Source organism: Strix uralensis, chromosome 21, assembly GCF_047716275.1.
Source record: "Strix uralensis isolate ZFMK-TIS-50842 chromosome 21, bStrUra1, whole genome shotgun sequence".
Lineage (NCBI taxonomy): Eukaryota > Metazoa > Chordata > Aves > Strigiformes > Strigidae > Strix > Strix uralensis.
In genome coordinates, this window is record NC_133992.1 from 6,052,827 (window position 1) to 6,067,957 (window position 15,131).

At 45.1% G+C, this 15,131-nt stretch overlaps 1 protein-coding gene across 1 annotated transcript in view; it reads left to right on the plus strand.

Moving 5' to 3' along the window:
• COL27A1 (collagen type XXVII alpha 1 chain) overlaps window positions 1–15,131 on the plus strand; it is a 152,333-nt gene that overhangs the window by 68,955 nt on the left and 68,247 nt on the right. The window contains exons 17-24 of the mRNA XM_074891182.1: window positions 4,443–4,496; window positions 5,219–5,272; window positions 5,428–5,481; window positions 7,350–7,403; window positions 7,713–7,766; window positions 9,724–9,768; window positions 11,096–11,149; window positions 12,605–12,649. Of these exons, the coding sequence (XP_074747283.1) occupies window positions 4,443–4,496; window positions 5,219–5,272; window positions 5,428–5,481; window positions 7,350–7,403; window positions 7,713–7,766; window positions 9,724–9,768; window positions 11,096–11,149; window positions 12,605–12,649 (414 nt within the window). The remainder of the gene's footprint in view (window positions 1–4,442; window positions 4,497–5,218; window positions 5,273–5,427; window positions 5,482–7,349; window positions 7,404–7,712; window positions 7,767–9,723; window positions 9,769–11,095; window positions 11,150–12,604; window positions 12,650–15,131) is intronic.

Consider the following 15,131-nt stretch of genomic DNA (forward strand, 5'->3'; position numbering starts at 1 on the left):
TCCTGAGACTGTGGCCGCCTCAGATGGCTAGTCCATCTCTGAAAGACCTGAGGCATACACTGAGTGTGTTGAATGTGCAAGATGATTGAATCCAGGTACTAGCAAGCACAGATGATCCCCAGGCTCAGCCAACAGTAGCTGTCAGCCTTACTAAACATTCCAGCACCAAAGCAACACCTTACACCAGAGAGTCCCAGCCTACGGAAGGCCGAATCTTGTATGAAGATGTCAGGTGGATTCCCTGGAAAGCAGTTTCTAATAAACCAATTTAGAAATGGAGGCTTTTCCCAAAGGGATGTGAGGGACTATTGCAGGAGAAGTGCAGTAGTGTCCCATGACATGGCCAGAGGAAAGGGCAATAAATGTACTGGCTCTCCCCTCTTCTCCTCCACCGTGGTTTTCAGAAAGCTGGTAAACACAGTTAAACTTCATATTTAAAAAAGAAAAAAGAAAAAAAAGAAAAGCCCTAGTCATTTATCAGCATCTGAAATGCTGGGTCAGCAGAGATGGAGAGCAGCAGACCTCACTGCTCCATGCTGACAATAATCAGTAACCTTTCATAATTAGTAATTCACAGCAGATGAGAGCAGCCTTGGGGGCCTCACACCTTCCATCTGCTGCTACTCATGGACTAGCCCAGGTCTGAGGGACAACAGGGATTTCAAGAGTGTCCGATGCCCTCCCTGGCCAGGGACAGACTTTTTCCTCCCATCGTAGTTCTACAGAACGTGTCCGTGTCTGCATGGCGCTGCCTGCGCCGTGCCCCGCGTTACTGCCCTGGGAGTGCCGTGGTGCCAGTGTCACAGGGCCCTGGAGCACAGCCCATACTGCTCCCGCCTGGCCTGCCCCAGCAGCTCCAGGCTGCAGTTCACGGTGCCTTTCTGGGGATGTGTTGATGAAGATTTAATTAGATATCTGCAGTCTCCTGTCAAAACCATCTGTCTCAGTCACATCCAAGCATGTGGCCTGGTACAGGTTTGTCTTTGTGTAGCTGAGGAAAACTCCCTTCTCTCAACAGCAGTCCGATCAGATACCAGTAAAATCTAACCACGATGACAGGGTGGCTGGATGGGGCGTGTGGGCAGCAGGCGTGTAACTGAGGGTGCCACCTTGATCCACCTGGGAGAAGGTCCTCGCTGCAATGCTGCATCTTTCAGAAATGCTGCTACTGTTCCCCTTTGCCACGACAGGAGGAGGAACCTGCCTCAGCACTGAGAGGGTTTTCCCCTTCCATGAGAGGGTGTCTTTCACTGTTTTTTGAACTTTGTTTCCTACGTTGCCTTGTTCAGTATTCCCCAAGGTGCAGCTCATTAATCCCAATGCATGCATCACATGGTGGAGGCCAGGCGTGAACTAGAATAAGGGGCAACATCCCACTCCTCCTGCAAAAATCACATCTTCGTATCTAGCAGCTAGACAGGCAAGTACAGAGCACACCAACACTAACCAACCCCTTCTGCATCCCCCATAAAAGCTTGATACCACAGAATTTAATGTTGTTTTTTACAGCTCTGGTTTTCTCACAAAATGGGTCATCCTTCTCCTTTTCATGGAGGCAACAAGAGGGGGCAGAGAGGGTTGCGTCTGCTTTTACACGGAGAAGTGGAATTACTGTATAACCCTGAAATAAAGAGTGGTCTTGAGAACACCACGTGATGTTGATGAGTGCAGAGGAAAGGTGGAGGAAGTGGAGGAAATCCTAGCTACTTGTTCACATAAAGGAGTTTTATGAATCAGGACATCTGTAACTTGTGAAGGACACGGCTCAGTAAAATACCTCTAGTAGTTTTGCAGTGTTCCCCTTGTATTGCTAAGCAGAAAGTCTTGGGAAAAGAGATGTCCAATTGAGAGCAAAATGAGCTTTTTGCACAGCAACCTCCTCTGCATCCTACAGTCAGCAAACACACCTCGTACTTGCAAATCTGTCACTTCCCTTGTAGCCCCCTCTCTGTGCAGTGTGATGTTAAGAAGGGCCTCAGGGTCTCTGAAGCTGCATTTCTTTTTATAGGTGAAACATGAAACATAGGCAATACCCCATGGGCAGAGCCTGTTTGTAATTTCAGATTGTACATTCCTCCTCCTCCCCATGAGCAAAGTCTTTGCAGCCCCTTTTCGTCATCTCGACATTGCTTTTTTTAATAATAAACATGCCTGACCTCTTTCCTCCTTATTTTTTCCCTCATGTCAAGGAAACACACCCCAAGTCACAGTTTCAGATTTACTGTGCTCAAGGCAGGTGAAAGGGTCCCCTAGTCCTCAGTTTTGGTTTAAGATATTAATGGCCATTGCAGATGGATGATTCATGCCATGAGGTTTTGCTGCGCTATTGCAATAGCATGTGAACATCTTGTGTGGAGCCCAGAGAAAGATGAGAGATGTGTTTTGTCTTTCCTGCTTCCTTCTTATTACCCTCTCTAATGCCCATTTCTCAGAGTTGTTTGAAAACCATTTTCTCTGTCATGCAGGCATTGTCCCACTTTGCTTAAAGGTCAGCGATAAAGGTTTGTTCCTGCCTGTTGCTATGCTCAGGAAACTCTTTTATAGCAGTCATTTCTTAATGTCCTCCTTCCAAAACATTTTTTTCAACAACCACTTATACTGTCTGGGTAGAAAAGCGCTTAATAAAAAAAAAAATCTTTTGGTTTGACCCTCAGCATAGGTGATAAAGACAAGGAGTTTTCAGAGCAAACCTCTCACTTTCAAGAAAATTTTTCTGCTGTCTTCTGACAGGAGCCAGAATTAGAGTAGATTTCAGTGTTTTAAGTCTTGGACTAAATAAAATAAGTAGAAAATTCAGCGAAGATGAGAGAAATCTGGCAATGGTTGGAAATTAACTGGGTCATACAGTAGTTTTTTTGCCATCTCTATTGTATCTAGTACTTGGGGTACATCCGAACTGAAGCTGTGCAAATAGCTGATTGTTTCCATTTGCTTGCATTAAAAAAAAAAAAAAAAAAAAAAGGATAGATGGAAAATATTTCAGATGAAGCAAAATGTTGGTTATTTGACTCAAATGAAAATATTTTAGGTTAAAAACCAAATGAGTAAAATTAATTTAACTTTTTTTAAGAGCAAGATTTTAATTTTGCTATATAAAAGATTTGTTTTGAAGATGGTTCAGTGAAATGTTCTTGGGAACATTTACCAAAACATTTAAGCCAATTTAGCATGAATCCATGAAATGTTTCCATCACTGAATCTGCATAGTTTTTAATTACTTTTCTTCTGAAATAGTTGTCTCCAAAAAGTCTTTCCCAACCGAAACCTTAACCGTCCACAATTTCATTATCCCTTGCATGTTACTGAAGTATAAGAATTATTTCAACTCTCTGATAATAACTGGGTGGTTTTTGCTTGAGTAGAAGTGGACTTCCTCTGTCATCTCTTTGTAGACTTTGGCTCTGTCACAGGAATCCATATGTCTTCCATGTGGACTATGTTTAAACATATAGCTCTCTGCTCTTGGATGGCTTGTTCCCTTACGAGGGAGCCAAGTTTAGAGGCATGTGCATGGGACAGAGTTCCTCCAACAGTTATTTCTGTTGGGTCTTGTCACTGTACCAAGTTTTTATAGTCATTCCTCCTTTGACTTCCCAAGTAGAATTTTCCTTTCTCTGCCCCGTCATTGACTCATCCTTTGTTTAAGTAAATCACTAAATAAATGAGGTTGGAAGGGACATCAGGAGGTCATCTTGTCCAACAGGCTGCTCGCAGCAGGGCTAAGAGACAATGCAAGAGAGCCCACCGCTCCTGACAAAACCTTCAGGGATACTTATTTTTTACCCAGGGAGTCAGAAGCTGTTACGATGATTCAAAGAGGGGAAAGAAAGGTAGTTGGGTTAGGAAATATTGTCAATGATGGTGTGCTCAGAGATGGGATCCCCATCTCAGTGAACACCAGCCTACCCCTTCCGGGGAACCCCAGCCAAGATATTGGCAGTGAGATGATACTAAAGCATTACTAGAAGTTGCTCTTGTTTTCTTATAGAAGAGGATTAATCTTTGATGCCAGCACTAGGATACGCTCACAAAAACCCTGAGTATTGTTTTCTTTTCTATAGAGTCTTATGAGAGAAAAGGTCCATTCATTGAAAACTAGCTCTTCCGTTCAGCTGAATTTTAGCACTTCACCACTTTCACGGTTGCTGTTAGCCAGAGGAATGTAGTCTCTCTTCTTGCAGCTTCTATAGAAACACAATGCTTGGGAATTCATATTTTTCTCTCTCTTGCAGTTTTATTTCTCAGTTTAGAACCAATGTTGGGAAATACGTACTTCATTCAGGATTGTTGTTACAGTTAATATGATCTACAGTTTGCCAGAAGTTCAGTTTTGAATGAAGCTAGCGATGAGACTTTTGCTGTACAATGCACCGTCTAGCATCTACCTGGGCATTTTGGCCATTGCTGTTGCCTATTTTAACTCTCTGGTGATGTGTATCCAGGGTGATCAGGGAGGAGCAGGTGTTCCAGGAGATGTCGGCTTCCAAGGAGACAAGGTAATTGGTCTTTTCTCCACCATTTTTTTCCCTTACATAGTAGTATGTGTGGCCACCAGCTTCCTCAGCTCATCTTAAGCCACGAGGAGCTGGAACTATCTGCATCCTGCTGTCAGGTTTCCTTGCTCAGATAGTTCTCATTTGGGGTACGCTGTGCCTTTCTAAAATTCATGTCAATATATGGATTTTGTTGTTACTCATAATAAAAGCGGTTCTACTGGGGGCTTTCTGTAAAAGGAGACATATATTCATGCAGAAATTGGAGGTGATGGGATGGGATTGATGGGGATGGGGTGAATGTGTGTGGTCCAGCGACTGCAGACTCAGAGGTTTTGTCTGCTCAGTGTGTCAGCTTAAACCCTGACCCAGTGGAGCACTTAACACTGTGCATAACTTCTAAGCAAATTACTTCTCCCCTGTGACTACAATATGATACTGACTTCAGCTGACTAATGCTGTACTTAACACTGCACTGGGGCCTACATGGCTTTGAGCCACAACGAACTGCAACAGCTCATGTTCTTCGGGGTTAAATTCAGCTCCGGCTTTAGCAGAAATGGCTCAACTGACATTAGTGCAACTGTCCCAGCTCCTTGCAGGGCTGAGTTCAGCCCCTTAGAAAATATTCCTCTCTGCTGCAGAGGAGCTGGAGCCTGGGGAACTGGTATCTTTTTTTATGCTTCATTGTATTTTCTGAAAAAATCTGTGTCTCTCTCTCTCAGGGCAGCCAGGGTTTGCCTGGGGTCCCTGGGGCACGAGGGAAAGCAGGCCCCCTGGTAAGTGACCAAGCATCCTCTGCTTCCTCATCTCCCTTTCTAAAGGTTCAGTGCCCAGCTGGAAAGACAGCTTGGCAGGGGTGTGCTATTCTAAACAGGAAAGCCAATAGCCAGGAGCCAGCTCACTTTTCTCCATGTTTTTCTGATTTCTGCAGGGAAAAGTCGGTGACAAAGGTCCAGTCGGGTTTCCAGGACCACCTGGCCCCGAGGTATGTCCCACCACCTCCTTCCCACATCTTTCCTTTCTTTGGTAACTTCTGCAGCGCCCTTTCTCCAGCAAATTCACACAATAACACCTCTCTCCCATCTCTTTTTGCCTCTGCAGTAGTTATTTGATGTCTGCAGCTTGCCACCCCACTGAGCACCAGCTCTCTGATAAACACCCTTGTGGCATTTGAGAGATGCCCGTCTTCTTTCCCCACTGGAGGCCTTTAGCTCTCGAGCTGTGCACAGACAGGCCCACGGAGGGTTTTGATTAGGAGGCATATGCATAGAGCTGTTGCTAATTTATATGGAAAGCAAGAGCCAAACGCTGCCTCCCAAGTGGGCACCCAGCCCAACAGAGGGAGGGGACGGCTGCCACTGCTACTGCTCACCATGACACCTGAGCTCTGATACATTTACCAACCCGAAAGTGATGTGTTCTGGGGTCAGAGCCTTTGCTAACGAAGGGCAGATGGATTGCTTCAGGACAATGTCACACCAGGCTCCAGAAACACTGAGGCAGAAAGAGCTTTGCAGTGTTGTAGGATTTACTGTTATTTAATGAATTGAGGTCCACTTTTGTGCAAAGTGGGAGATGGGGTAAACTGTCCCATCTTGTACCCTCTGACCACCCTGCACTCAGATTTCCTGATCTCCAACTACCATTCCAAGCCTTTTTCTTCCCAATCTTCCTGTGCGAGTCCTATATGTAGCAGCTTGTTCTTTTTCTTGTTCAGAAAGGTCAGTCCCCAAAGATGGTCTCTAACTCGCCAAGAGCCCCAGACTCTTTCCCAGCCACCAGCTAGACTCTGTGGACACTGGTCTTTCTACTCACCTTGGTGTTCTCTGGCCCTTGAAGTTGTTCTTCAACAGCTTTTGTGGGGCAGAACACTCATTTCTTGAATCTTACATCTCACTTTCCACCTACCCTCCTCTTTTTAGTGTAGGGCTTCAGTTCTCTGCTAGGGTGTGATGGTACATGAGCGGTGATGAGGTAGGAAGGATCAAGATGGGTCATGAGCTCTGTATCTCAGGGTTTCCTGATTTTTCCTTCCACTTTTTGTCATAAATATCGTAGAGGGTTTTTTCCTTTTTTTCTCCCACAAAATACCATTTCAAGTAGAAAAACACCCTTACTGCCCTTACCAAAAAAATGGTCACAGTGATATCTTAAATGCAGGATCAGCTTCCCCCAGCACATTGTCATTTTTCTTCTTCATAAGCAACCAGACATCTGTAAGATGCTAGAGAGCCACCTCCAGCACAACTGGTGGTCTGTTTTCCCTTCATCAGTGTTCTGGTATTTTGCTGGGTCTGGAAGGGCTCTCGGTCGAGTGCTGCCACTTAGCAATCGTTCCTCTTTGTTGCTATTGGAAGTAACCACAGATTCCTTTGTTTCCTCAGCGAAGGGCTGGTGGGTGGAAAGAAGTCACTGCCTGGCTGAAGGCGGCAGCTAATGAGCATGTCAGCACCTTTCCTAATTCCTTGCCTGCTTCCCTTTGTCACTGAGGCGTGCAGTTCGTTTCTCGGAGCAATGAGATTATGCGCTGACTCATAAAGATTAATTAAAACCCAAATTGCAGTTTTTAGCTGTGTGATGACAGGGAGGCCCTCACAGCAATAAATCTTCTAAGAAGATGGACCTAAAGGGAACTGCTGGGAAAGGCTGTTCTTGAATCAAACCGATAGCACTGCTGCCATTGTCCTGTTTCATTCCCTCTAGAAGCCACGCAGTGCCCCACACACGGACACTGCCAGCACGTAACAAACGTCTCGGCCCTTAGCCTTTAATTAAAATTCTCACAGAGGCTGTCCTCTGAAGCTGACTGCAAAAGTCCACCTGTGTACCCTGACTATTTCTCATTTTCTTCAGGGCTTCCCAGGTGACATTGGCCCACCAGGAGAAAATGGTCCTGAAGGCCTGAAGGTGAGTGGAGCAGAGATTGAATCTCTGTGTCGGGTGGGAGGCAGCCAGGGAAAATAAAGTAGTGGGAAGGGGGGAGAGAGAAAACCCTGGAGATTCCTAAAGATTGTCCCTGGCCAACATTTCAGTTTGGTCTGTTTGGCTTGAGGTCCCTCCAAGTGCAGGGTTTTCTTTTTTTCAATTTTTTTTTTCTGTAACAAAATTGACATTGGATGATGTCCTGTGGCTGTGAAAGAGACGTTCTCATTTTAATTGCCCTTCTGAGCTTATGTTTCTATTTTCTGAGTATCTTTTCCTTTGGCTCTTTCTCAGGGAAAGCCAGGAGCAAGAGGTTTACCTGGGCCAAGAGGACTGCCTGGACAAGAGGTGAGTGTCCTCAGACCAAAAGTAAATTGGTTTTAAAGAATAATGTTGAATTTTGAAGATTAGTGCATGCTGAAATGGTGCCTGCAACTTGAAATCCTCCTGTCCCCTCTGTATCTGGAAGAAGATACTTCTCTTCGGTGATCAGAGACCCACAGAAGAGCTTCCCCTAAGTTGCAGTCCTGTGATCTTTGCTTCCAGTCACTGCTGGCATCTGCTGACCCTAAAGGCTGCATTGGCTTTTCTTTTAAAGTCTGTTCCCCCACACCCACAAACACCCAGAACAGGTGTTAGTGCCCTTTTCTCTGCACATCCCCTTGCACAGGCATGCCCTGACGTGGCTTTTGCATTCTGCTCCTTTAAGTGTGTTTTCTTTCAACTGTGAGACCTGCAGACTCCACTCTCTCATGCAGAGCAATGTCCATTTGTAAAGTGTACATGAAGTGAAATTGCTGCTCTGCAAAGATTCATTTGCCCCAGCATCTCAGAGCTTGCAGCTATCACCACTTCATGTGAAAACTTGAGGTTTCATTCCACTCACAGTCACTAAGAAGGGACAATTGTCATTGATTTAATTGTCCTGGAGCTGCAAATACTTAATAGCAGCAGCAGAGAAGCCTGAGTACCCTCTGTTTATCCTGTTGTAACTCCAGTGACTTCAGTGTAGTTTCTTCTCATTCAGGCCAGTGTAAGCTGTTTGTCCAGAGTCATGAGACATTGTGCAAATAATACTTAGAGCATGCATGGGCAGGAGGTCATTCTAATAGCACTAATAATTCTTAACTTTTTCTGGGAACTCTTTTGCTTGCTCTCTAAATGGGATTAATGCAAATTAGCTCACTTCTTTGCACTGAAATAGGGGAAAAAAAAATATTCTAGGCAATTTAAAAAAGGAATCGAACCCCTGCATTCCAGGTTCAGGCAGGCATGACCAAGCTGCCTTCAATTTACTCTAGTTACTGAGTGTAAAAGTAAGACTGAAGACATGGACATGGAGTTCAACATAAGCTGTGCTGAAGGACTTTGAATATGCACCAGACCACACCACTGTGCCTTTACCACTGCTGTTACCCAAGGCAGTAGGTCAAGGCTGTGGATTACATCATCTTTTGAAATGTGGCATATTGTGTGTGGTTTGTCTGAGCCTGTTGAGCTGGGTTCCTGACTTCCAGTCCCATCTTCAGCCTGCCAGCTCGTGCCACTTCATTACCACGGCTGACCACCTAAATGAGAACAGCCAGAACTGTGGCTGCCAAGAGAGCTTTTAATTTCTCTCTTGGCAGTTCGTTATAGACACTTGAGATAATTTTTGTGAAGCTTAATTGAAGGTCTCCTAGAAACTGTAGATCTGATCCTATCACATTAGAAATTGGTGTAGAGCCAAGGGAGAGGACCGAGTCCAATTGCTGTGTGAGATTTTGAGATAGCTCCATGCTGCAGCATGTGTAGTCCTATTTGAAAGCAAAAGGGAAACCTTCATATAGTTGCCAAATGGTTCTGTGGGAAACTTTGCAACACCCTTTTTGTGGGGGGAAAAAAAAAAAAAAAAAAAAGAAGAAAGAAAGAAAAAGAGTAAAGAGCTCTACAGCATTCGGATCCCTGCCAAATCAAATGAAGCAGAGTCATGTGAGCATGTCCAGGGTACCCTATGGGCTAAATCCAGCCCATGATAGGCCCAATCAGCTGGTGTTGGTCAAATTTTGGATGACCTTTACTGACAGGACTTGACTTTTTTTCCTTGATTTTTTTTTTCCTGAGATGGGGAAGGGGGATGAGAAACCTCAGAGATGCTGAGCTGCCTGCTCTAAGGTTGAGAAAGACTCAGTTGTTAGAATGTGACAGCTGAGCACACAGCCTGTGTTTAACTGCTGCTCATACAGCAGACCTTTCATTCTTGCTGCATGGTGAATCCAAATTTTGTCACTGTTTTGCCTTTTATTTTGATTTCTTTTCACCTCAGGGAGATGAAGGACCCTTAGGACCACCAGGAGTCCCTGGTCCAGAGGTAGGTTTCAGTCATTTACTTAGTTACTACCAGCTCTGTTGACCTTGCAATGGAATTGTAGTTAAATTAACATAAAGCTTCAAACCTCCAGGTTTGGGGACTGATCTGCCCTTCTAAGAAATATTGTCTTGTCCAGGGCTTGGTCCAACTGCTTGATCCAGGATTGCTGAAATGACTTGTAGTGTCTTGTAAAGGGTGTTGAGTGGGACTCTAATTTTATAACTTGCTTAAAGTATCAGACCTTGAAAAACCCTCTAGCATTTAAATAGTTCATCCTCAAGATAGAGCACGTTGACTGGAAACCATCTCTGTAACCAGCCGTGATGTTTCTTCCTTGGTTTATAGTATTTTTCAATGAGTAGAGGGGAAAAGACCGGACAGTAAGAGAGAGTCCTTCTTGACCTCTACACCACTCTGAACATGGTGATGTAACACAGAAACACAGTTAGAAGAAACAAAAAGAATATTATCATATCTGTGAGCTTGCCAGCTCAGGATTTTGTAATGGTTATATACATAATTGTCCTCTCAGGATAGTAAAGTATCTTGAAAAATTGGTAACTCTGCTGGAGCTTCTAGGTGGATCAGAAAATAAATGTTTTATCTTGCATTTCCTCCACTGTTCTGGTAGACACTTTCATTCCTGTCTGGAGCAACATCATAAATCCAGTTTCTACAATGCTTGGGACAGCACCATAAGTGTTCTTCCAGCCAAAGGGAAGGTTCAATATGAACTTTTGGTCTGCAGGTTTATTTCTGCTTTTCTGACCTGTAGCTGTGAATTTCAGCCTGGCTTTCCCCACTGTAGGGACAGTTCTACTTCCAAATCCTCTCTGGATGCCAGGGATGGAGCCCCTAAGAAGCTGGCCAAGTCCTGCCAACACTAGCATCTTTGAATGCTCAGACTGCTGGTGTCCTTGCTGGCATTGCTACAAGAAAAATGCTGGGAGTAGAATAAATCCAGCTGAATGTGGCACATAATAAACTAAAGGGAAGCAACAAAGGCCTTGGCTTGGTTAATTATAGTCCATGCATTGTCTTTCTGATGTGACATTTAACTAATGGGATTGAACTGGAGGGTCAGCAATGGGCTGAACCTTGGAGTAGCTGTCTAGGCGTGTTCCCCGTGGATCAAACCTGGTGGCATCCAAGACACAGGGCTTTCCTCTTGTGTTGCCTTGGCTCAATAAAGGCTGCTACACCTCGAGCACCCCGAATTCATAGGGAGCATTGCTTGTAAGCTGCACCATATAGGTCCACAGACAGACTACTGTGACCAAGGGCAGCTGCAAGCTTTTTATGTTTATTGCTTTTCCATTTATTTCAGGGTCGATCTGGCCGGAAGGGATTTCCAGGAAGACCTGGTCCCGATGGTCCAAAGGTGAGGAAAGAGTTTATTCATGATCAGGGAAGCAGTGGGTGAAAGGGAGGAAAGAAAGAGGGAAATATCTTTTCTCAACTTTACCATGCTCCAAGCCTAGGGTATTCATTCCAGAGAGGACATGGGGAACTGAGGATTTCTCTTTTTCTCTGAATTTTGGGGTCTCGGCTTCTGCTTGGTTTCTTCACCAAAAAGAATGATGGTGCATTTTTTAAGCCATGTGCTTTATTATAAACAAGTGTGTTCCTCCTTTGATATTAACCAACTCCCTGCTCCATCATCTCATCTTATTTTCCATTGCTTCTCCACGTTTTTGTTCTAAAACAATGCACATCATTCCTATCTTTGCTGCCTAATTAGCAGCAGGAGCCATCCCAGGGCAGTCCGCTCCACAAACCCACACTCAAAAGGAAAGAGAAAACCCAACAAAAACAACCTCTTCAAACAGTAAATAGCAAAAATGTGGTCTGGCAGCACATCTGGAGTATCTGCCTACTGAGAAAATACAGCTGCCGTCATCCAGAGACAATACTGATTGTAGCGGTGAGTCTGGCCTCTGGATGGCCTGTCCAGGGGTACTCCGCCGGCCTTCGAGTGCTGCCATGGCTGCCCTTATCCCTGTGGGTTTGAAATTCTCCTCCTCCTCTGCTCTTCTCTTCACCCCTCATTTTTCTCATTCTGTGAATTTCTCTCATCCTGCACTGTGATTTATCTCATGTGGGTTCTTTTTGTGGTTTTCATGAGGATGCTCCATGTGACAGCAACGTGCTTATGTTTGAGATTTTGCAAGAGCAGAATCAGGGTACAGTACTGCCTGGGAATACTTGGGTTGTCTTTTATTCTTGTGACACTTCCACCAGCAAGTGAATTTTCTTGGATCCCTTCTCCTCTGTCATTCAGGAAACTACACCTCCCCATGGTGTCTGCACTCTTGCTTTCCCTAGATGTTCCTCAGATCCTTTAGTTAATCAGGGTCCTTTCCTACTCTCTTCCTCCTGATGATGTAGCTCTGTCTTCATCTGTCTGTTTTACTTAGTCTTTCAGGTTGAAAAGTTATGGGTCAGAAACACCCCAACTCCAGGAACATCCCTGATGAGCAGTCATGCCTTATTAAACATGGGGTTAAAGCAACCAGGTCTAGGCTATGCCACAGGAAAGGAGACAGCTTATGTTTCAATGTTTAAGTTTGGTTTTGTGAAGGTTATTTTACCACAGCAGGACTAGCTGCTTTTAGGGAATTTCACTCCAGAACAGCAAGTGTTTACTCCATGTTTGTGTCAGCTTTGTTTCTTGCTTTGGATTATCTTTCAAGTCATCGTTGTTTTTGTAAGATGTTGTTTCTTGCAGATTTTTCATGGCAGCCCAAATCATGGGTGTACAAAGAATCATGTTGTACTGAGGGTCTGACTGGGAGCACCAGGTAACCTCTGTGCCTTGTCTCTCCTTGTCTTGCAGGGGGAGCCAGGAAACCATGGCCGACCAGGGAAAGTTGGTGAGCAGGTAAACTTTGTTTTCCTTGTCTGTTTGACGATCTCCTATGAACAACATCTCCTAGAAGACCAGAGTGCAGGCAGAGGACAGTGGCCAGGGGTTTCTGTCCACCTCAAACCTGTCCATAGTCCTGGTGCCCCAGCTGGGGTGCTTGGTCTGGCTGAAGCTCCTGGTGAACAGCACTGACAGTGACCATGGTGTCTATTTTAAACTGGGTTTTTTTTCCATAGGCCAAGTGCTCTAATAAAGTCACAGTTCAGGTGGATGTGCTGGCAGTGCTGGCAGCAGTACAGCGCACACGGCCGGCTGTGTTTCTCAAGGAGGCAAACCCACGGTCAGGAAAAGAGATTGTGAATTTCTGTGTATTCCGCTTATCCCTAAAAGAGCCATTTCCAGGCTTTGCCTATTTAGGTTTTAAGGGTAAGATCCTCTGCTTTGGGTGCTCTGCTGCTTTGGCTTCTGCTGGATTTTTTGGGGAGCAGAGGAGATAGCAGCTGAAGAAACCAGGCTGTGGGGAAGAGGGCATTGAGCTGCATTTTGTTGTACCACAAGAGAGGGTTCTGCTGGGGTAGCAGGGGACATGCATCATCCCTGTAGGCTTCAGGGGAACCACAGGCATCAAGGGAAAAGAAACAATTGTTCCTATGTCTCTGTGATTGAAACCAACCAACTTGTCCACCACCAACCCTGAAATTGCAGCCATGGAGCCTCCAACATGTTCTGTGCATTCCTACATGACCACACCAAGCTGGCTGCAGCAGCTGGCCCTGGCAGAGAGGGCATTGCTTCTCAGCACAGCTGTCCTTCCCAACACTTTCCCTGCTGGCTGGTCAAGTTTGATTTGATTTAGCTTTTCAGCCTCTCTGGCTCTTCTTTCCCCTGTGTGCAACAGCTGGGGGTCAGTTCTTCCATGGGTTTTTGACCAAGCAAGTCCAAAAAACCAAGGTGGATCCTTTTCAGTACCAGCAATCTGATGAGTCTCAGTATATATCAAGAACAGTTATTTCTATTTGGAAATTAGAGCCGTTTCTGTATTATGGTTAATAATTTACTCCACGAAGAACAACAGCTGAAGAAGCAAAGTTGTTCCGCACATCTGAGCTCTAGTTTGCAGCTTTATCAGATTCTGCATGATCTCAGACAACACCTTCCAGTGCTCTGTGCCTGTCTTCCCTTCTGTGGAAGGTGTAAGCAGCTCTGAACAGTACTTAACACAATGCCTCCTGTTCTCAGGTGGCACCTGTGGATGCTGTTGTATTACAGTTAAAAATTAATATTTAGAAGTGCTTTGAGATCCTTAACAAGATGTTATCCTTGAAGGACAAAGCATCATTAGGATTATTATTCTTTAACGTCCCTCAGGACTGACCTTGGATGAAAACTGTAGGCCACTGTTCACCAAAAAGAAAACACAGCTGGCCTCTGCTGACACTGAAACCAGCACAGTGGTATGAAAGCTGCCTGTATTATTCTAACTCAATTAGTCTCTGTCTAGAAATATCACCCAGAAAGAATTTCCATTTCCGTACCAGTCAAGTCATTAGAACAAAAATGTCGCACCAGATTATTGAGAAATAACGTCCTTTCCCATCACACCTTTGCTGAACAATGCTGGAGTGTTGGGTTTTCATTCCTCCCTCCACCTAAGCTTCGGCATTTGGTGTTGGGGCTGGGTTGGCTTTTTGCAGAGCTCTGAGAGATTGCGCTACCCAGGTCACTTGGCATTAAGACACCTTCACCTCATCCTTGTTTTCTCTTGTGGAGGCCTTGATGTTTTCTATTCCATGAGCACAATAGGCTTGGTCGAACATTTCAGACTTGCTGCTCTGCCCTCCATAAGGGTTCCCTCTGAGCGGAAACCCTCAGCGTAACAGCATGAGTAAAGGTCAACCACCCATCTCACTGGAGCTCTCTTCCCTTTCTTAGGAACATCTGTTTAGGCAAACATGGGAGTTTCTGTAAGGTTTCCAGTGACACTTGAGCTGTCATTGGAAAAATGAGGTTTTAAGCCACAGGGCAGTCCCTAATGCATTGTTTTTCCATTGTAAGGACACTGACTCAGAAAGTTCATTCATAAGATGCTTGTTGTCTTCATATGCTGGAAGGACTCCAGCTGCTGGGGTCCCCTGTACCCTGGAAATGTGTGATTTAACCCTTCCTTGCCAGTAGATGGAGGCAGAAGGATATGAAGAAGAATACGGGGCCTCTGGCCCAGGCCACCAACCTTCCTGTTCCAGAGATGGGAATGTAGAACAGGAGGATGTCATCGAAATGTCCATGTTGAAGGTCAGACAAGCCTGTGGGAGAAGCAACACCCTGCGGCAGACAGGACAGCAAACTGGGACAGAGTACTGCGAGCCCATGGACACCCCCTGTTCTGCACTAGAGACTGAAATATCAGTGAAGATTTGTGCCAGCTGAAAGAGGCTACGGTTGACCTATGTCCTTAATGGGAAAGAGCAGGTCCTGTCATAGCAGGAACAGCTTTTTG